At 47.5% G+C, this 22,121-nt stretch overlaps 1 protein-coding gene across 1 annotated transcript in view; it reads left to right on the forward strand.

The window, feature by feature from the left end:
* Nucleotides 1-22,121, forward strand: part of LOC111160197 (protein phosphatase, Mg2+/Mn2+ dependent 1H) — a 256,386-nt gene that overhangs the window by 198,640 nt on the left and 35,625 nt on the right. The window contains exons 7-8 of the mRNA XM_022523104.1: nucleotides 14,749-14,812; nucleotides 18,252-18,359. Coding sequence (XP_022378812.1) covers nucleotides 14,749-14,812; nucleotides 18,252-18,359 — 172 coding nt within the window. The remainder of the gene's footprint in view (nucleotides 1-14,748; nucleotides 14,813-18,251; nucleotides 18,360-22,121) is intronic.

A 22,121-nucleotide genomic window follows, 5' to 3' on the forward strand; every position in this document is an offset into this window, starting at 1 on the left:
ACCCCTAAGTAGAGTGTACCTCCCCCCCCCTTCCCCAGTGACCCTTGTTTGGGACCTGCGTGGTGGTGACTTCACTCTCTGTCATCTGGGGAAGGGCTTGCATAAATCCCTGTGAAAATAGCTAGTGTCCTTTTAACCAAGGACCCCCAGGGCAGACAGGCACTTGTCTGTATATATGGCAAACCTTTATTGTCTGCCTGCTGCCTGTTAGACATCGAGCTGTAGTTAAGAACAGGGGTGTGGAGCTAGACTTCCTGGCTGGGTCCCCACGTGTGGCTTGGACAAATCATGTCACTCTGGTTTTCCCACGTGTTGGTGGGATTCATGACAGTAATAATAGGATGTCATGAGCTGGTATGGTCATGTGTGTTCAACACAGTCTGCCATGTCAGAAGTGCTCTAGGTGCCCAGTAATCATTGGATACTCTGGGGTGTGAGGTGGTCGGCAAGGTTTGATCCTTGTCTCCGGAGGTCCACAACCGACAAGGGGTAGAGTTGCTTGTTTCTCAAAGGAGTGGGAGGCTAGAAACCAAAAAGTAAAAGGATGGCACTTTAGAGAAGCAAGAGACGGATGGAAGGTCCAGGTGTGCTGCCTGCTTTTACCTGGCAGGCCTGTCCCACAGGCGCTGTGGCAGGTGAGCACAGAGAAGGTGGGGCTGTTGTCTGGAGGAAGAGACATGCTCAGCACAATCTGGAAACCTCTCTCCCCCTGGGTACTGATGGGTAGGGTGTTTTCTGTTTTATTTGAAGGCCTTTTTGTTAGTTTTTATGGGGTTTTCTGGTCTATACATCGGCTCTTCATCTGGTTTTGAGTCCTGGGTGCTGAACTTTTTAAGGTTCCCTATAGCCCTCCTGAGCCATAGCCAGGGTGCTGGGATACCAGGCTGCTCAGAAGCCAAAGCGTGCCCTCGCATAGGAGGGGCCTTGCCAGATAGGACTGCGTTTGCTTCCTAGGGATGAGCTGCTGGCCCAGGAAGCAGCTGTCTGGAAAAGTGCTGAGCAGTACCACCTTACCTGTGAATCTATTCTTACATTCTCGAGAGCGAGGCAGGTAGATCTGTTGGAATTTGTGCAAAAATAACAAGACAGAATATAGAGCTTATTTACAAACAGCCTTGTGGGGATGTTCCGTGGGGGTGGATTTAAGATTGGAATTGGGCTGGGGTTTTTTGTTTGTTTGTTTGTTCTTTTTTAAGATTTTATTTATTTATTTGACAGACAGAGATCACAAGTAGGCAGAGAGGCAGGCAGAGAGTGGAAAGGAAGCAGGCTCCCTGAGGAGCAGAGAGCCTGATGCGGGGCTCCATCCCAGGACCCTGAGATCATGACCTGAGCTGAAGGCAGAGGCTTTAACCCACTGAGCCACCCAGGCGCCCCTGGGCTGGGTTTTTAAGATTGGAATTGGGCTGGGGGAAAACTTCATGGGGAAAGCTGTGTTTGAACCAGGAGGCTGAAATAAGAGAGGTTTAAGAGGGTTGAGGGCCAAAGGGAAGGACAGTTGGAAAAGAGGGCACAGTGCAAGTGAAAACCCAGAGGGATGAAAACAAGATGTGAGTTGGGGATGTGGAAGCCAGAGGTAATACCTGAAATAGTTTCGGTAGTCTGTGGGGAGGAGTAGGGCCCCTCTTTGTCTCAGAAGTCCCCTGCTGTGCCAGGCATTAACCCTTTATTTACCACACCAGAGGGATTCCAGGGGAGGGTCCAGAGCACCTGAAAAGGGCAAGGGGGTGGGTGTGGGGGCTTGGGACAGTCATTATTTGCCAAACAGGACAGAAGTGTTTCAGGGTGTTAAACTTAGGAATGTCCTGTATTGCTGTGTATCAGCTAGACAACATTGCAAGTGATCGTCAGATGTAAGTGACATGCAGACGCAGGCCAGAGGGTGTGGGCTGGGGTGGGTAGTGAAGGGATCCAGTGATCTAGGGAAGTAGATTTAAGTCAATGCAGGGGGAACTTTGAATGCAGTGCTAGGATGGCATGAATTAACATCTGATTTTCCCACCCTTAAGAGCTCTGCACCTCTGTAAAGTATGAAAATGACACACAGCACGGCCGAAATATGGAGCTGACAGTATATTTAGAAGGACATATGGTCCAATCCTCAGCCTATTTATAAGATCCTATTTTTAAGGAAATTCCAGAGAAGTGAGTGCTACAGCACTTCACCAAATTCCCAGGTACTTAATCACCCTGCCAAGGAAACATTTTCCTGTGTCCAACCTGCGTTCCTCCAGTTCTAAAATTTCACTCTCCTCAGAGCTTGATAAAGTGTTTTTCTTCTCTCTGCCACCCCTTCCCTCCCCACAAGGCTTCAGAGCAGAAAGTCAGTGTCCCTGGTTTCAAGCTGACAAGCCCATGCGGGTGCTAACCCACCACGGCGGGAAGACATCATTGTCAGATTCAGCTGAGGTGCTAGTTCGAAGCCTCTGAGTTCTGGACTTACCCCAGGAATCCACATGGCAGAGTGGGAGAACCAGCACCACTCTGAACCCCGCCGCCATGTTCCGCTGAGCTTCAGACAGGAATTAGTCAGAGCAAGGGTCGGGTTTACGTCTGTGCCTTGCTGAAGAACTAAACACGCTTCTTTCTGTAAGAACTGGAAATCATGTCAATACATTCCTTTTTCTGTTTCTCACCTTGTGCTGGTAAAAGCAGTAGTACTCTACAAAGTCTGGCTTCAGATTCCACTAAGACTGAGCCAGCTTTGTCCATCACCCAGGTTCAATCTAATGCAGTACATTGTTGTGCTCAGAAACTTAAGAGGACAGAGCACAGGGCTTCATCTTTGTCACATAAAGTGGATGTTTTAACCATTCCTCCTTCAGTAACATGTTGTATTGGGCGCTGGAGACAGAAAGAAGATGAAAACAATCCCCACTTACGGGGCTTATAGTGCGGTATAGGACAAGCCCATACCGAAAGGGGCAGAGGAATATTTACACACAGTGAAGCTTTTTCTTCTGGAGTGATTATTAAAAGCATTCTAGAATCCCTGAGGTCCTGGAATCTGTATTTAAAAAAAAAAAAAAAGCTCCCAGGTGATTCTTGTACATCCTTAAACATTGGCTTTGAGCGGCCTTAGAGATTTTTACCATGGTGCTGAGTAACTGCTAGCAGAAATGGTGGGTTAAAGAACACGAGGCAGCCTGGGCTTTTTTTTTTTTTTCCCCCCAGCCTGGGCTTTTTATTAGATTTGTGACTTCTGGCCCCTGGTTTTCCTCTTGCTGTTGCATGGAAACTTGCTTGTCCACTTGTGTGGGCCAAGGACTCTGTGCAGGAGGGGTTGTGGACTGGACTGACAGTGCAAGATGGGAGATGGTTGGTGCCTACTATGGGTCAGAGTTGAGTGTCTCTCTTCCTTCTTGATGCTTATGCCAATAACCTGGAGAGTCCAGGCCCCAGACAGCCTAGAAATACATGGAATAGTTAGGAAACCATGCTCCCAGAGCATCCGACTTGCTGGTTTCTTACTCCAATTCATCCTGAATAAGTGATACTCCCTCCCCAGATTTACCTAATCCTTTTACATGGCCTTGAATCACCCTATGAAAAACTGGGCACCAAAGTATGAAGATCTAAAATCTGCAATTTACTGTCAACAGAACAATTTGAAAGCTCAGCTTCAGGTTAGACTTAATTCTACAGTGATCTTGAACATCCGTCATATTGGCAAGAGAAGAAAAAGCTTAAGGAGGTGGTATGTTTAAACTTCTGTGTGACCTACTACTTTAAAAACCTGGGAGGTTGGGGGGTTGACTTTTTAAAAATTTGTATGATTTACCCTGATAATAAGGATTAGTAATTAAGCAATTTTGTTGGATATCATTACATTTTATGGCATTTGCCACATATTCATTGCTCTTCAAGGATGGCAGAGAACCCAGTGCACTTTGGGGCAGACCTGGAAGTGAGCTTGACCTCTATTTCCAACGTGTGTGACCTCCATTTTCTTCTTTGGGTTAATGTTAATATCTGTCTTGCAAACTTGTTTGGAATTGCATAAGTTTTGAGGTGCCTCGTGGCTCAGGTGGTTTAAGCATCTGCCTTCGGCTCAGGTCATGATCTCAGGGTGCTAGGATCGAGTCCTGCATCAGGCTTCTTGCTCAGCGGGGAGCCTGCTTCTCCCTCTCCCTCTCCCTCTGCCAACTCCCCCTGCTTGTGCACTTGTGCATTCTCTCTCTCAAATAAATAAAATCTTTAAAAAAATAATTACATAAATTTAAAAGATGTAAGTGCTTAGAACAGTCTCCAGAAGAAAGAAGATCATGCAACAAGTAATGGGTATGTTAGAACTTCTGTGAATGTTCGGGCCAAGGTGGCAGCAGAAGATTTAACAGTGGTTAAGTCAGTTGTTGCCCTTCCCCACCCATCATCTGAAACAGTGGAGCCAACTTGATGTTGGAGCCAAGAGTATGGTGTTCTTTCCATTGGTAAAGATCAGCAGCCATTGCCCAGGCCTGTGCTTCTTACCCTGAGGATCGAGTCATGTGAAGGTCAACAGAAGATTCCAGAAGACTAAGGATTTCAACTGAAGATTTTGGGGGTAGGAGAGGATATTTTTCTGTGTTGAAATAAATGTTATATATATGGTTATTATGCAAAATTCTCATGTTTTTTGGGGGCTAAAACAGAAGACTTGGAAAAGCACTAACTAATGCCTACTTTGAGATACCTGAGCTCTGCCCCAGGTGATGTGGCCAGTTCAAAGACACTCGAACGGAAGTGCTGAAATGATGTAGGTAGAGTCCTGGTGTGTGTGTGGTTTCCCCGTGGGAACACTGCAGGACTTGGTGCTCCCATGTACAAATACCCTTATCCAAAGAGACAGAAGCTTTGTGAGCCAGAGAAACTGGACTGCAGGAAAACCCTCTTTGCAGGGAACACTCTATCTGCTATTTTCTCACCACCATTCATGGAGATGGGGTCCATTTTGGTTACTTCTTGATTTGTATGTATTGACTTGGTTTCATACAACATAAAGGCCAGTGTCAATGAAATTCATGTTCGTTTCTGAATAGATGGTCCCTGAGAAAGCAGAAATTATTTCCATGTCGTGTGCTCATAAAATAAGGATCTGTGATTCATACCTATGGGAGATCTAAATGTTATTGATTAGAGAACAAAGCTCTCCTAGCCAAGTGCTAATGCACACCAAGTGAATACTGAGTCAGAAATCACTTCTAAATCTGAAATTTCCCTCAAAGTCATCTAGAATGATTTATCCTGAAATATTACTGGTTCTGTTTTGCAAACACACATGACCAGTTACATTTCTGAAAGACTAACTCAAAGCATCTTCTTCTGTCTGAGTTCTTTTCCATTCCTAACCTTGGGCCTCAGTGTTAAGGGACGACCTTTACTTCATTTATATTATTTAACTCCACATTCCCAGCACCTGTGCCAGTGCCTGGCACTTCGTAGGTGCTCAGTAAACATTCATGAAGGATTCTAGTAGAGCCCACTCCTCTCATCTAGTCCAGAAATGAGCTCCTGATTTGGAGCTACTAGGAGCAGGTCCTTTTCCTTTACCTAAGTTTTCAGCTGTGGGTAGGGGCCCATTAGTGGATTGTGAAAGCAGTTTAGTGTATGGAGATAAGGATTTTGAACAAATTAAGTAGTGTAAGGAGAAAAGAAAGTCTCTATGTGTATAACACAGGAAGGGTAAATGTTGCTTCCTGAAATGCGTTAACAAGACCTGCTCTAAGCCAGCGGACTTTCCCCAGGAGCATGGGCCTCGTGCAGTGAGAGCAAGCTCTGATGCCTTGTGCTGTCCTGCACAGACCCAGTGTGAGGAAGAGGAGTCTTTAGGCCAAATTAGAAGAATGGTTACTGCTTCCAGAATTCCAGGCAGGATCTGGTTCGGACATGCCGGTGATGGGGAGCGGAGAGATAGGCATTTCCCCAGGGATTCCAGGTCTGTTAGTTGGGGGATTTCCTCAAGGATAAATGCAATGCCAGGGAACAGAGCTTGAGCCCCATTAAGGAAAAAAGGTTTTCCGGAGAGAAAGCCAGAAGATTCTCCCTTTCATTTGTTTGTCTCATTAGAGACAGCCAGATATATGCAAGCTAGACAGCATTATACCTCCAAATTAGATCACCAAATATTAATCGCGCTTTTACAATGCAAGCTTATTATTTGAGGTTGAATTCAGACTATTGTACTGTATTAGCCCAAGAATATCAACTTGTATGTAGCTCAGGGCCTCCAGGCCTCAAATAACTTAAACAAGGCTCCAAGGACTAAAAGGAGAACACAAGGTAGCATTTGTTTGTAGAGCCTTGGCCCCACGAGGAACTTTCTCACGTAATCTAGATATCAGTTGACAACAACTGCAAGCACAGAATCCAGAAACTCAAAGCATCACAATATGACCCTGTCCCCCCAAATGTAGATTTACAAGTAACTGAGGCCTGCTGTGCAATGGCACTTCTGTGGCAGAGATGTTGGCTCCGCCCAGAAATATCTTGAAGGAGAATTCTGAACCCTCAAGCCACCTAGTAGATCCAGGATACTCCTCAGCCTTTTCCAGCTCACCCAGGGGCCATAACGGCTGCCTCGCATCCTTGTTCCAGATCTCTGACTTGAGCCCGAGTTCATTAAGCTTGGCTCAGATCCTCCTCCCTGACAGTTTAGTGACATTTTCCCAGTGTATTAAGATTTGACCCAGAGATAAATTTAAGAAATTTCTGAGAGATGTCTTAACCATAAGTCTTTGAAAACAGGACCAAAAGCCCTCTTGAAAGAAAATACTAAAAAAATAAGAGTAAGCTCTAATAAAAGACAAAATATTCTTGTGTTGCTTTACAGGAAACACATGGATACTCTTACGGTGAAGAGGGAGAGTGGGTTGCCCTGTGCAGGGCCTCCTCAAGGAGCAGGAAGCGGCCTCCATTTACTGCTCTGTGGCTTTGGGTTTGATTCCTTTGGAAATACAGATGGCTGACAGGAAAAAGGAAGCATGAGGTGATGGCCAGCTCTGTGTTGCTTTTTCCAGGAAGGTCTGGGCAGGGTGGGCGTGGAGAAAGGCGAGGCAGGGGAGAGCCTCTGCGGAGTCCGTGAATTGCTGAATTGGGGTTGTGCCAAGCTCTTAAAAGCCATGAGTGGCATCTGGGCTCCAGGCATGTGTCTGCCCCTGGCCAGCCAGGCCCAGGTGGTGTTTCCTCCCCAGCCTCCTGGGATTCAAGTTCTTGTTGAGATTGGTTGTAGGAAGCAGAAGTGGGGACCAAAGACCTAGACGCTTCTGCCCACCATCCTCCAGCCAGACCTGCTCAACCCCCCTGTGGTGTGCCCCTGTCTAAGACTTGGTTTTTGCTGGGAGCAAAATGAGACTTCCTGTGGCTTTTACCTTCCTCCCTGAAGGGGCACTCAGCTTCTCGCTGAGGGGGAGGGAAATGCTCCCTTTATGCCTATTGGAGACCAAGCCCAAAGCATCCCCTGAAGATTACTAGCTCAGGTCTCTGAGTCTCTGATTCATCACTTTCGAGCAGAACAGTGGACCTCTCTGAATAAAGTTGCGCAGGCGCTGTCCTTTGTGCTTTGTTATCATTAGCACCAGTAGGAAAGTATGAATTGGGGCGTCTTGGGTATTCGGCAAGAAGCAGTTTTCCCGTGGGGCTGTACTGTCTTCCAGCCCGTGCTCCCCAGTTATCTGTGCGATACACAAGCAGTGAAGAAAGAAGAAGGGCCCTAGGGCCACAGTTGTATGAAACAGGACATTCTCCTTCACAGAGGACTTCTCAGGCATCTTTGCATTCAGTTCTTGCAGCTTCTCCTGCAGAGTCCAGCTGAAGAAGCACGTTCAGTGAGGTTGAGGGATTTTGCCAAGGTCACTTGAAGACCGAGCTGAGACTTCAAAACCCCTGATTCCAGGCCTGACGTTCTCTACCAGACCCCAGCAGGAGGAAGGGAGTATCTAGGAAGTCCGCGTCCCAGGGGAGGACAGGCATCCTGGGGCCGTGGTGAGAGGTCAGCTAGTGGAAGAATGTGACTCACTGGCGTGTGTCTTTGGAGTCATACAAGTGGATTGTCGGGATTAGGCAAGGGAACCATGACTTGGGGAAATGAGTGGTATTTCTGTCCCTCTTTCTAATTAAAAGTCCTGATCTGGGCGAGAAAGAAGACCATGGGAAGTGATGTACGTGGACCGTGCCAAAGTGTGAACTTCGGGTTCCTGGCCTGTGGGTCAGATGTCCGAGTGGCGACTCTGACTGGGAATGGAGAAATCTGGCAGAGGCACAGAAGAATTTTCTTAGTGGGAAATTTGCTTTAGCAAGCTAATATGGAAGAAATGTGTCTGGGTAACTCATCGGGAGAAATAATAGGCAAGAGGATCATAAGTGCTATTTTTTTCATAACTTTATGACTATGTACTGCTGTATATTGGTACTAAAGGTGAACCTAAAATTCTAATGTAAAGAGATATACACCAGTCCAAGGTATCCCTGATTGGACTTGGCCCTGAATTTCAGCCATAAAAAGGCCTACCGTGAAGGCAAGACAAGTGGGGAAGCCGGGATTTTGTGATGTCCTTAGAGGAGGCCTGCGTGTGGAGGAGGAATGCTTGCCTTCGTTCAGCTGTTCATCCCCGTAGCTCAGGTCAGCTTCACATCCACAGTGTGCTTCCACCATGTAGACAGGAGGCCAGAGCAGTGGATAGACAGAGTGAATGTCCTGGGGCTGGGGGGCTAGAAAGAAATAAAATTAGATAAAAAACAGATAGCTTGAGGTTGCACTGTGGAAACACTGAAGAGCCACAGCATGATAGCCGGGAGCGGTTCAGAGAAGGCTGAGGGATGTGTGGGAGGCGGCTTGGGGGACCCAGCAGAAGAAGGGCCCGGGCAGAGGGAACAACGTGGCCCCGGGGCACGGTTGAGGGACAGCGAGCAAGCTGGCATTGGAAGAGCCTAGTGGAGGGATAAAGGAGGTCAGAGCAGCATGTGAAGATCAGATCACAGAGGCCTTGTTGTCCAATGGGAAATTTTAAGCTGAAGAGTGAGGCTTGTGAATTAAAAGAGAGAAATGGTTGTGGGAGGTTGGCTAGCAGGCTGCTCAGCCAGACCGAAAATACAGGCAAACCTTTCTCTGCAAACAATTATGGAACTGACCGTGGACAAGAGGTGTTCATCCTGGAAGAGTCTTATAATAGCTGCTCATCAGGAGGGGGAAAGGACATCCATGTGGCCATACAGGGACCTCTTGAGCTCAGATGTCCAGAGAATGTGTCTAAAAGATTGCAGAGAGCAGCGTAGAGCCAGCTGAGACTGGAGGCGGCCAAGGGACATGCCCGTGGGTGGGCGTCAGTCACAGGCAGCACCTCTGAGGCCCAGAGAGCAGGCAGAGAGGCTCGGAAGGCGCTCTGCGTTTGTTTTGTGGACATGTGTAGGACGAGAAAATACAGAAGGGCAGAATAAAGGTGCTGCCTGGGGTCGTGGGCATTCACTGATTTGCTCACACAGATATTTCTTGAGCACCTGCTACACACTGGGCCCTCTTTTAAATACCGGGGACACCACAGGGGGCAAAATGAGAGTGGCTGTCCTCACAGAACTTCTGTGGGGCCAGGGTTGCAGGAAAACAATAGAGAAAATAAACACATGGAAGTAAAACACTTTAAGTGTTAGGTGGGGGTAGATGGCAAGGACAAAAATAAAACCAAGAAGGGGGAGAGGAAAGTTGGGGGAGGGGAGCAATGTTAAAGAAGGTCATTTCATTATTTGGCTTTTATTTAGAGTATGATGGGGAAATCATTGGGGGGTTTGAACAGGGTAATGACGCTCTCTGACATTTTAAAATAATTGGTTGCTCTGAGAATAGAGATAAAGGACAAAACCGAGCAGTTTCCAGAACCTTCACCGCTTCATCCAGGTCCTGGCACCGTCTGCTCTTACTCCAATAATTGCAGGCAGGCCCAGTGAGGCAATCGCCATGGTGTGGGCCAGAGACGGTGGCGGCGGCAAAGGTCCTGGACCTGTTGGGAAGGTAGAGCTGACCGTATTCGGTAGGACAGGGGCAGACGAAACCCTGAGTTCCTTTTGTGTTTCCCTCTTACTAGAAGATAAAGTGGATGAGGAAGTTTAGGCTGCCAGCAAAAGAAGGATGCAAAAGAACTGTCATGAATGATGGAGGCTGGCAGATGAATGTGTATGGCCAGGAGGGAGGTAGAGTGCTGGGACAGAGGAACGGAAGTGGCCTGGGAGCCCCAGCAAGCCAGTGGGAGAGGAGGGACGGCTCTCAGCGGGAAGCTCCAAGGAGAGGATGCCCTTGGTGCAGCCCACATGACCAGGGTGCTGGGGAGCCATAAAGAAAGTTATCAGGAAGTAAGTAGGTTGGGAGTTAGAAAGTCAGGATTCCAGAAGCATCATCCACACATGTAAAATTACTGAGTATAACAGTCCAGGAAAGAGCAGAAGCCACTCGGCGGAAGTCATCAGGGAGGATGGGAGAGCATCCGGGCCTTTGTGAGCAGGTGGAAGGACCGACTCGGTGGCAGCAAGCCTCATTCTAGAGGGAGGAGTGAAATGGGAGCAGTCAGGGCCTCCCTCTTGCCTTAGGAATCAGAGGACTTGGAGATACACTGGTGGCTGACTGAGGGGTTTAAGGAAGAATTTCCCAGGGCTGTTCTCCGACAGAATCAGGTGCTGCTGCGTGCGGCCAAACTCCCAGGACAATGACTTCCAGAGCAGTCCATTCCGTGACAGAGGCCAGGGACTCATAGGAGGCATGTTGGTATTAGAGGGATTCCCATGCTTGGGACACAGCTGACTTAGTGGCCTCTCAAGTCTCTCTCAGTGCTGAGCTTTTCCTTCCCATAGGTCTGGACCAGTGGTGCCTTCTTTGGCTTTCCAGCTTTGCAAAATCCACATTGTAAGGGAAGCCATCATTTTTCAAAAAATGTTTAATGGAAACTTCTTTGCTTAATGAAACTTGCCTCCACTTAGGGAAAGCCCTTTAACTGAGCCCTTTTTAAGCCTTAATTTTTTTTTTCCTCATTCTTCTGTCAGTTGGCCTCATAAATATTCATTAAGGATTGACCCTAAATAAGACTTATTCTGAAAATCTTTCCTAAGCCTTTCAGTTTTGCTTTCTTGTAACAAGTAATTCTTTAAATATGATCTCTGGTCAGTTATATTATTGTAAAATCTAGTGAGTAATTGATTCTTGGAGTTTTTAAATTGAATCAGGTTTTGTGAAATCATAGGATCTGATACGAAGGAAGAAGTATTTTCTATGAATCAAGTAACTCCCTCTCGTGGAGCTCCAGCTGCAAACCCTTGTCCTTCTCTTGTGTCCCCCAGCAGAGGAGGTGGCAGCCAAGGCTGAGCTGGAAGGGGAGAGAGAGTCAAGCCTATAGCCTGGGCATGGACTAGAATGCAATTTGAACAGCAGAAGGGCTTTCAGATGGGTATGGACAGGGGTGGCCCCCTAACCTGCAGACACACGTTTGCAGGAGGCCCACTGTCCGTGGGGAGAGGGCTCCTGCAGGCTCGGTGGCCGTGGTGAAATGTCTGGTGGGCACATGTGGGTGCTTCCCTGACTTCCCGCCATCTTCCCTGTAGACCATGTAGTGACACAGCCTCTGGTTTGTCCCCACATGGTCACCTTTTGTTCTTCTGCTCACACAGAAAATTCCTTTTCCTCTTTGGCCAAAGACACCTTTTCATCATCCAGTGCCTGCTTTTCTCCCACTGTTAGGCAGGCAACAATGGTCTCATTGCAGATTTTTCAGCTAGAATGAGAGATCATGAGAGCTGAGCCCTGATGTCCCCTTTCTTTGATGTGTTTTCTGGGAAGGTTTGAGTCTAGCTTCAGGCCACTATGATGCTGTGTGGTCCTGGGAAAGTTACTTAACCTCTCAGAGCCTCAGTCTCCTCACCTGTCCGGTAGAACACTGCAGAACTTAGGAGACCTTTTGAGATACAGTAAGCCAGCCCCAAGCCCAGTGTGTGGCATGTGGGTGTTCAGTGAGTCAGAGCTGCTGTCGTGGTTTGAGCTCATGTATGTAGACTTTAATCAAGTTACCAGTTTAATCACCTTACTCTAGATTGTTTTGTTCTTTATTAGTCCAGATTTTAACTGGGAAAGGAAGTCCACCTGCTTTATCTGGTACCTGTGCTTAGGACGCAGAAGGACTGAGAGGGAGAGCATGTTGAACCTCTTTATTTATAGTTATTTACCCTGTCATTCGTTGGTGACAGCAGGGGAGAGGGCTCTTACATGATTGGAAACCAACGATGGCAGGAACAGAATAAATCTTTTTCAAAGTTGTACTTTCGTTTTTAATATTTTTGTTATTTGGGAGGATGGAAAAAATAGCAACTAAAATATTAGAATTTGCCATGGACCTTGTAGGTGACAACTCCAAAGGGAGTGTTTGTCTTTCAGAGCTGTGGTCACACAGACTTGATGAAAAAGAAAAGCAGTTCCTAAGGGTCTCTGCCCTGAGAGAATTTGATGGCCTGGGCTTTCTGAGAACAGCTCTCTGGCTGCCTTTCAAGCCTGTTAAGAGTGCTCTTAGCCCATCTCTCCTGAGCTCGAAGTAATTTCCAGTCAGTGGTGTTAGAGTTGCTGCCTTCTGCTTCCCATTTAATCCCCGACTCCTGTGCCTTGGTCTTTAGGCCCTAGTCCCCCTCCTGGTCCCATCCCCTCTGTGTCCTCCTCTCTGAGTCTGGCCTCTCCTCTCCACACATCCCTGTCCACCATCCCCAAGCCCTGATCATGCCCACCTCAGAGCTTTTCTCAGGCCATGTCCCTCCTGTCCCTTGAGCCACATGGTCTGTCATCTTTAGGGTCAAGCTGGTTCATCAGCTGATTTTCAATATTAGCAAGTGACCCTTGGTCTGTAGTGGGGGTTCTCAATTTTGACTGCACAATGGAATCCCCTGGTAGCTTAAAAAAATCCCAGTGCCTGGCTGTAATCCCCAGAGGTTCAGATTTAATTGTTCTGAGCTGTGACCTGGGTGTCTGGATTTTTAAAGGCTCTCCCAGGTGATTCCATGTGCAGCGGGATTGAGAACCCCTGGTCTAAAAATTCATTCTTTCCCCGAGCTGAGTGTATTCTAATAATAACTCTGTTTGTTTCCCCAAATGACTTGTGTACCGTCGCATTTTAAATAGTTCATGTGACTGTAAAAACATCAAAGTAGCTATTTCTACCTCGTGTTAATTTGGTAGATGGGGGGAAAGGAAATCGTACAGTTTTTTTTGTGTTTGTTTTTTTTTTTTAATTGAATTCCTAGAGTACCTCTGGGCCCACTTGATGGTAGTACGAGCAACTGCCATTTATGAAGCTCTCAGCCTGGGCCTGGCACCGTGCTAAAGACTTCCAATGCTCGGCATGTTCTTTAGGCCTTCTTAATCCTCAGTCCCGAGAGTAAGTCTCGGTTTTCCTCTCGCTGATTAATGAGGATCCTCAGCCCCAGGGAGGCTCACCTGCTCGCCCAGGGCTGAACCGGGAACCCCCGCACATCTGGTGCCCAACCTTCACTGATCCCTTGGGAAGGAACCACTTACCTAAATAATTTCCCAGTAAATAAGGGTGTCCCTGTGTTAGCTTTGGGGTTGAACTCTCCTTGAATTGGGTTGTGTTCTTTTGTGTGTCGAGAGCTTCCATAAATTTGATTTCAGTTTCATTCCCAAGTTGCCTATATATATCCAAGACTGGGAGCCCATATCACAAATTCGTTTTCTTCTTGCCCTCAGCAGACGTTGTTTTAGAGAAGCGTCTTGTGTCTAGCGCCTCACCTTGTAGAAGCCACCCCAGGTTTTACCTAGTGACCCTGATACTTCTTTGAAAGGTGGTGAGTAGGCAGGGCTGTCCCCATTTTGTAGAGAGGGGAGGTGGTGGGCCAGTATTCGTTATCTGTTGAGTAGCAGTAATAGCTACACTGAATGAGTGCTTTCTAGGCTCCGCGCTAAGCTCGTTACAGCCTATGTGATTATCCTCATTTTACAGCTAAGGAAACTGAGACCAGAAAAGGTGGAGCTCCTTGCCCAGGTGGTACAGTTAGTTAGTGATTAGATGCCCTGTTTTCTTTGCAGCTCGTTTGTTTTTTCACTCCTGATGAGCAAAATGGCAAGACGTAGACTTCATTTTCCCTCTCCTGGTAGCCTGGCCGGGCCTCGCGGTATATGCGGCGGCATCTGGACAGCCACGTCTAGCATAAACCACTGAAGCATAAAGTGCATTTTCTTTCCATGTGTCGAATGGCCATTTAATAGCTATTGTGAAACAGAATTTTCTGCCAACCTTGAATGTCACACCGAGGTCAAACAGGCTCTAAATATTCCTTTTCCAGCCATCCCAGTACGAGGCTGCTTTGGTGTAAACAACCCCCGAAGGTCAGAACCAGCTCGTGGGGGCAGTCCCGCTCTGCATCGGTCTCTGAGCTCTGCTGTTTCTCAGCTTTGCACTCATGACAGGACGCTTGTCACTGCTGCGGGGCCATTTCATAGAGTGCAGGCACAGATGCTGAGGACAAAACCCACCTCCCCCCTTCTTGTTGCTAAGTCTGAGTAGCTGCCTTATTTTCTCCCTCTGCAAGCGAACAGAGTCAATAGCTTCTGGTTGGTTAATTATGTGTCCCCATACACAGTTCTGGAGGAAAAATAACTCCGTGTACAGGGAGATTGGCAGCGTGGTGAGTGATGGAGCATCCGGGAAAATGAACTACCCAGCCACCTGTGTCAGGGCGGCGGGTCACTAATTGAGTGCAAACCTCTTTTTTTAAATGTTGTTTATCCCCCTACAGGGCATACAAAACCATTGAGGATGATGACTTGAAGTTTCCCCTTATATATGGAGAAGGCAAGAAGGTAGGCATGTGCACTCCCCCTGGACCGAGAGAGCCAGGCTTCATCCCCGCACCGCCCATGGCGGTCTCCACACCCCACTCAGCAGCCTGGCATTTTATAGCCCTGACAGCTTGAAAGAATACCACCTTCCATCCTCCTTCAGGCCTCCTGTCATGAGGGTCTGAGGAGTGGCAGGGTTTAGGGAGGGGGGAGGTGACTGGAAAATAACATTCCATTTCTCAGATCTATCTGAGGAAATTTTTACAGTGTTTAACCACAAACGCATACACATAGTTCATCTCCCTGTGTTTCTGACAAGCCACGAGGCAGGCTGAGCCCACGGTGTTAGGTCCATTTGGCAGACGAGGCCGCTGAGACTCTGAGGAGAAATCGGCTTCCGCAGAGTCCCACAGCCAGCCAGGTGCAGGGGTGTAGGATATGTGGAGCCATGGCCGCTTCCCGGCTTCTAGAATGCTCACGCTCCACCATGATGAAGCCCTAGGATTCCGTGGACCAGAGCCCTGGCCGAGCTAGCAAAGCTCCTTGGTCACGAGCTCCCAGGGCCCCAGTGGGAACCACACCCTGAGCGGCAGGCACGTGGTGCAGCCCAGGAAGGCTGTCTGTCCGTCTGGATCTGGGAGCTGAGGCTGGAGGAGGTGGCCGTCCCGGACCAGAGATGAGGGGAAGCTTTGAAACGGTTTCCCAGTAAGAACAAACAGCTCTGAGTCATTGCATTCTTCCTCTGAACGCGAATGCACTTCAGACTCTGTGCTGAGAGCTCCTGTTATAAGTGAAAAATGTGCTCACGTTAAGAAAATCCTCAGCTGAATTTTTTCCAATATCTGGTAGTTTTTTGGAGGAGGAAGTGACTCATAATAAAACTGAAGGGTGCCTTTATGGCCAGAACTTGAGCGTGTTTGTGCGTGTGTGCACACGTGCATGCTTGGGCCTCTGAATGTGCATGTGTGGGAGAAGAACACGGGTTCACGTTTGGGCTCATTGTAGCCGTGATTTCAGTGCAAGGGGGCATTCCGTGGAGGGACATGAAACACAAACATCTGATTCACAGAGAGTTCGTTTTTTGAATGAACTTTCCCCATTCATGGAAATGGGCCATCCCTGATTGAAAATCATGACGGGAAGGAACTCTGTTCCTGACGGTGTCGCGTGTGCCCGTCAGGAGGATGGGTACCATTACTGCACGTCTCTCAGCCCTGTGACCTGTGCCTATAGCGGCGGTGCTTTGTGGGGCTGAGAGTCTCAGTATGACCCTCCCATACCCAGTGAGTTCTGGTAAGCTCAGCGCTACCTCCTGTTCCCTTTGCATCCCTAGCACCTGCCCAGCCTGGTACCGACACACGGCTGGCTTTCCTTAAAGGCGTCAGGATTCAATACACTTTTCCGTTACGTATGGTATCCTTTCCCCCATACCAGAGGAAGATGGACGAATGTGTTCTTAGAAGATGGTCAGAAGAAGAGGTAAAGGAGCCAGGGGCTTTCCCAGTTCAGCAAATGTTCATTTCACCTGGACATCATGTTCCCCAAGCGTTTCAGTTAATTAGGGCTTGACAGGTCTGTGATAGGCAGCTGGCAAGTTCTGTTGTCGTACCTGATGGCCTATTTAAAACCGGTGTGGCTCCTGTCTTTCCCAGGCTTGCTCCGTGGTGAAGCAGCACGAGACCCCTGTCAGGGGATCCATGATTTCTTGTGAAATCTTGACAGCTGCATCACGTCAGTTCTGTCGAGATCCTCTGTGGGGGTTTCTCTTCCCTGTCTGCATACACCTACCCAGAAGTTTCGGAAGACCGCCACAACCACAACTTCTCATTTTATTCCTGCCAATACTTTTAAGGATTTGTGTGGGTTACACCTACATACTTTGTAAACAAGTTCAGTAACTAGCAGAAACATCAGATTGCTTTAGACAAAACGCCCACCTGTGCTTTTCCAGCCAGAGGAGCTGCCATTGCAACGGGGAGAGCAGAAGGGCTGCTGGGGATTCGGAATTTTCACGCTTAGAGTTGAACACTTCTTAGCCAGTAGGGACCTGGTCCAGCTCCCCAGCGGACCAGAGAGTTTCTGCAGCCTGCCTGACCGGAGGTCCCCAGGCTTCGTATCACATGCCTCCATTTTATCCTCTTTGATTCTTGCCTTTAGAAAAATATGTCATGGTTTCATTTCCACTTTAATGTATACCTGCCCATCTTCTCATCTGAAAGCAGCTCCAAAATCCATAGCCTTTTCAGGAAAACAGGATGAAAATGCTGGTAATGTTTTAGATTGTACTGTTTCTTAGCCTTTACAAGTTACTCTTACTACCCAAAGAGTAGAGTGAGGATTCAAGCCCAGGTCTTGGCACCATGACTCTACCCTGGGTTTATTATTGATGGTCCCAGTGTTAGGCCACTGGGCTCCATTCTGTCAAGAATGACTTTCACTCCTTCCCTCTCTGCTTCCCTGGCTCAACGCTACCCATCCTTCTGCACAAAATTGTCATGCCACCACCTCCAGGAAACTTTCTCAGCAGAATGTTTGCCTCCTCTGAACTCCTATAACCCATGGTGCTGTATCTTTCAGCACTCGGCCATATTTTACATATTTTAGCTCCCTTCACAAGTTTCTTTTTATTAGGGACAAGTCCTTAGATATTTGTCCCCACAGCATGACTTCTGCACATAGTAGGTGCTCAGTAAATGTTTGGCTAAGTCAAAACTATGGCATCCCGGGAGATATTTAGGCTGACTGTGTAGGCATTAGTATAATAGTATTATTTCCTTAAAGCTTTGGGAAACCGAAACTGTTTAGAGAAAGCACAGGTGATCAGGTCTCAACCCTGAGCTCTCTCTGTAGTTATAACAAAGTGACATTTTGCTCTTTTCCCCCCAGAGGGAATTCGTGGGGATCTTAGCAGGCTGGGTTGGAGAGTTGCAAAGAGTTTCTTTTCTCTAGCCATGAAGTACACTATGTGAGCTTTGGGAGGGTGGGAGCTGCCACTCAGTTTTTTACATCTCTCAGTAGTGCCTAGCAGGAACTGGAGACATGGCTGGTGTGTTCACTGAATTCTTGTAGGGTGGGTATATCATCGACCGACAGATGGATGGATGGACAGATCGCATTGGATTGGAACTGATTTTTGTAGCTGTAGACATCACACATGTTGGATTTAGTTTCCCGGATACCCTTCCTTCCAGTCTCTACAAAAGAAAGCTGAAAAGAGACAGCAGCAACCCATTAAACTTAGGATAATTGGTAGGACAACCACTCCTTAAGTTCATGAGTGATCTTGGTGAGCCCTTCCTTGGAAACAGCTACCCACAGAAGTTAGTAGCAGGGAACATGGAGAGGGACAGAAGGAATTGGAAAATGATTGCTTCTCTTCACCTGTGGCAGCTACATTGTGACAGGAGTGCTTTCTCAGTCTGTGGAAGTGTTTCTGATGACCCTCTGCTTATACCCCTAGGCCCGAGTAATGGCAACTATTGGAGTGACCAGGGGACTTGGGGACCATGACCTGAAGGTGCATGACTCCAACATCTACATAAAACCATTCCTGTCTTCAGCTCCAGAGGTATGGTATGAAGTTTCTATTTCTGTTTTGTGCAATAAACAATGGTCTGCGTGACTCCTGCTGTGACTTGTGCCCTACCTGCAGACAGTAGCTGGCTTATGTCACAGAGACTTGTGCCGTGTTCCTTTTACCCCCGCTCCATTTGCACTTTGAGTGTCCTGGTTCCCACCCTCCTCATTCCCTGCCTGGGGCGTTGCACAGCCCCCTCGTGGCATTCCTGCCTCCTCAGTCCATTCCACATTTTTTTTTTTTAAAGATTTTATTTATTTATTTGTCAGAGAGAGAGAGGGAGAGAGAGCGAGCACAGGCAGACAGAATGGCAGGCAGAGGCAGAGGGAGAAGCAGGTTCCCTGACGAGCAAGGAGCCCGATGTGGGACTCGATCCCAGGACACCGGGATCATGACCTGAGCCGAAGGCAGCTGCTTAACCAACTGAGCCACCCAGGCGTCCCTCCATTCCACATTTTATCATCAGGCAGGTGTTCCCAAATAGGTTACTCTGACTCCTGTTTGTTCCAAAACCTTCAATTCACCCCATGGCTATAAGAATAGAGCCCAGACTCCTTCAGTTGGCATTTGAGGCATGTTATAATTTGGTCTGACTTTCTGGACCAAAAATTTGATCTTTGTTCCCCAAAAGGAACCAGAAAGAACTTGGTGTGTCCTTCCTGTGCACAATCTTCAGTTTCCCAGAGTTGCTTAAACTGTTCTGACTAGAATGCCTTTCCTCCCCATCTCCAAACATCCAAAGTCTCCTGTGGAGACTTCCCTGATTTCTCCCTTCCCTGACCAGAGGTAATGTCATCCCACAGGTCGTAAGGCAGCTGCCTTTTACTATCTTCCACTTTCTGCCTTATCACATCGTTGTTCGTATATATACCTTATCCCTTCTTCGATTTTAGTTGCCTGTAGAATTTGTATCATTGAGCTGATGTTTACAGAAGATAATTGGAAAATAAGTTGTCAACTTTTTGGTTAAAAAAAAATTTTTTTTCCTCACCTAAAACTAATGTTAGAAAAAGCCAACAACCTGTGTTTCATACGATAGAGGAAACAATGTCAAGTTCTGTTTCAGGGTGTATCTTTAGAAAACGTTTTGGTTCTAAGTTGTAGAGAAATCTAAGTAGTAGTAGGTTAAGGGTCCATTTTTTTTTCCTATAGCAGACAGGCTGGAGCTTGGTGGCAGCTACTGTGGGTGCATGCCCTCCCGTGCGCCTGGACTGGCATCCCGGCTTTGCTGCCTTTCACTTCAAGGTTGCAAGATGGTGGCAGCTGCTCCAAGCGTAGCATTTCCATGCAAGGCAGGAAGGAGGAGGCAGGCAGCCCGTCTGTCCCAACAGAGACTCCCTTGTGCACTTGTGTCTCGTTGGCCAGAACTGTGTCACATGACCTCCCCGGGCTGCGAGGAAGGTTGAGGGAGAGAGCTCCAGCTTTTCCAATTTTTACAATGGAGGGGAGCCAGGGAGAGGTGAGTCAGGAACCAATGGTGTTCACATTCTGTCTAATTACCTTTTTAAGCAGTGCCTGCCCCGGAATTGCCCAGAATGTTTAAACATAGCTCCATCTGCGTGTTCTTCCCAAGCATAGATGCTGTTTTGTTGAAGGCTCTTTTTGTTGGAGGAAACCAAAATCCACTCATGCTAACTCAGAAGAGGAGGTGTTTATTATAATTATAGTAGAAGAGATGTTTATGGTGAACACAGGATGAACACAGGAAGAACCTTACCAGCCAGGCTTTATGGGAGGGGGGTTCTGGAATCAAGGCACCCGCAGAGAGCCTCAGCAGTGGGAGTCTGTACCTTCATGGGGGCGTTGTGCCCTTACTGTGGCCAGTCATGTTCCATTTGTTTCTGCTGCCAGTCAACCCAGTCCTTCACTCTCCTGATTCCTCATTGCCAGAGAGGAAAATCACTGGCCCAACTCCCTTTTTATACCAGGCCACAAGTGACTGCCCAGCCCATGAATTGCCCCTCCAGCTTGTCTACCCCAGAGCCCTCCGTGGGCACAAACAGCCATGTAGGCCCACCCCTTTGGCAGGGCTGTGAGCAGGGTGGGTGGTTCTTTTGGAGTCCTTGTTGCTGATGCTGGCATTTAAAATACATGTAGCCAGAAGAGCTCTGGAAGTCACAGAGGGGACAATATCTAGTAGGTAGAAGGCCTGGAAGACACATACCTTTCCCGATATCACCCAGGATTTCAAATGAGATCAGCCTGGTCGGAATAATAACTACCATTCATCAGAGCCCGTAGATGTCTCTGTTTTAGGCCTCCCAGCAATTCTGCGTGATGAGGACAATATGACATAAAACGTCCAGGGTGCCCCAGAAGCTTGTGGATTCCTGATCCTTCTATTCTGGCCAACCTCAGGATCCACGAATTATTGCTAAAACTACCCTTGGCTGCGGGAAAGCAATAAATACTGGACTCGTGGACTCTATGCCCCCCCTTACCAGACCTATTAAATGCCCCCCTCTTAAGAGAGAGGCATTTATCAGACCTATTAAATGGTGCCATCGTCTTTCTACTTTGCAAAAGGGACAGATGAAGTGTGACTCATGTTCTTGGTGGCGAGGGCAGGGGGGGAGTCCTCAGAAAGCACTAATTAACCATTTTGCTTCTTAAAGCAAAGTGAAAACCTTCTCCTCTCCTTCCACACACACCTATGCTTTCTATATAAAGTGAGAAGAGGTGTGGTTTGGTTTGAATGAGAATAATTTCTGCCCAGTTAGATTATAGATCCTCGGATCACTCTATTGCCATGGTTCCAAAGAAGAGACTGTGGGTTTAAAACTTGGGGGTGCATGGGAGACTCCCTGGGGACTGAGGAGAAAGCCCAGTCGGTTGATCACCTATCTAGAGTGATGCTGATTTGCAGGGACCTGGGTTGGTTGGTTCAGCCTTGGTGAGGGACTGGACAGGTGGGCAGGGTGTTTAAAAGGAAACCGCCCACCTCTGGAGAAATATAAGAAATATAAAATATAAATACAAGAAATATAAGAAATATAAGTGCCCTTAGAAAAGGTGTAGAGTTCAATAAAATGTAGTTTTGTAATAACAAGTAACATAACAGGTTGACTACTTAGTCTGGCTCAGACAACTTAATGTGTTTTCTGTACACAGTATCCTAGGATGTCCATATGCCTATTGTACCCATTTTGCAGATGGGGAAACTGAGCTGCAAAGAAGTGAAATAACTCCCCCAGTTATGACTCCCCCAGTTGTACGGTCATGAAATAACAAGATGGTACTTGTACCCAGGTCTGTCTAATTTGATGATGGTCTGTAGGGGAGAGAAGCTGAGTTCAAAGAAATGTCTCTGGACAATGTCTAAGGGACCCTCTGAGTATAGGTTCGAGGGGCTCTGAAGAGAATCTTTGTCCTGGGACCTCAGTGGCTCAAGTTTCTCAGAGAAATACTGCTGGCCTCAGACTAAAGTTGTAGAAAATGATGGCGTACTAGAAAAAGTAATTGGGAAAGACAGTAATAGCCTTTGGTGTGTGCCAATCTCAGCCAGACAGAATTGTGCAAAATAAGATTGTGCACGTATAATTTAGCTTAATGGGTATGTAGTGTAGACCCGAAGATTCCTTTGCACAAGATTAAAATTGTTGTACATGTTAAGTGCTTCCAGATGGAGAGGGCTTAGCCAGAATGGGGAAAGAGGGAGGGCGGTTAGAAGAGGAGGAGCAGCTGGAATTGGCTACTATGGAGGGGTACAAGAGACTCCCTCATCCCCTGTCTTGGGGTAGAAACTCCTCTTCT

The sequence above is a fragment of the Enhydra lutris genome, unplaced genomic scaffold (assembly GCF_002288905.1).
Source record: "Enhydra lutris kenyoni isolate GAN:26980312 unplaced genomic scaffold, ASM228890v2 scaffoldscaffold74, whole genome shotgun sequence".
NCBI lineage: Eukaryota > Metazoa > Chordata > Mammalia > Carnivora > Mustelidae > Enhydra > Enhydra lutris.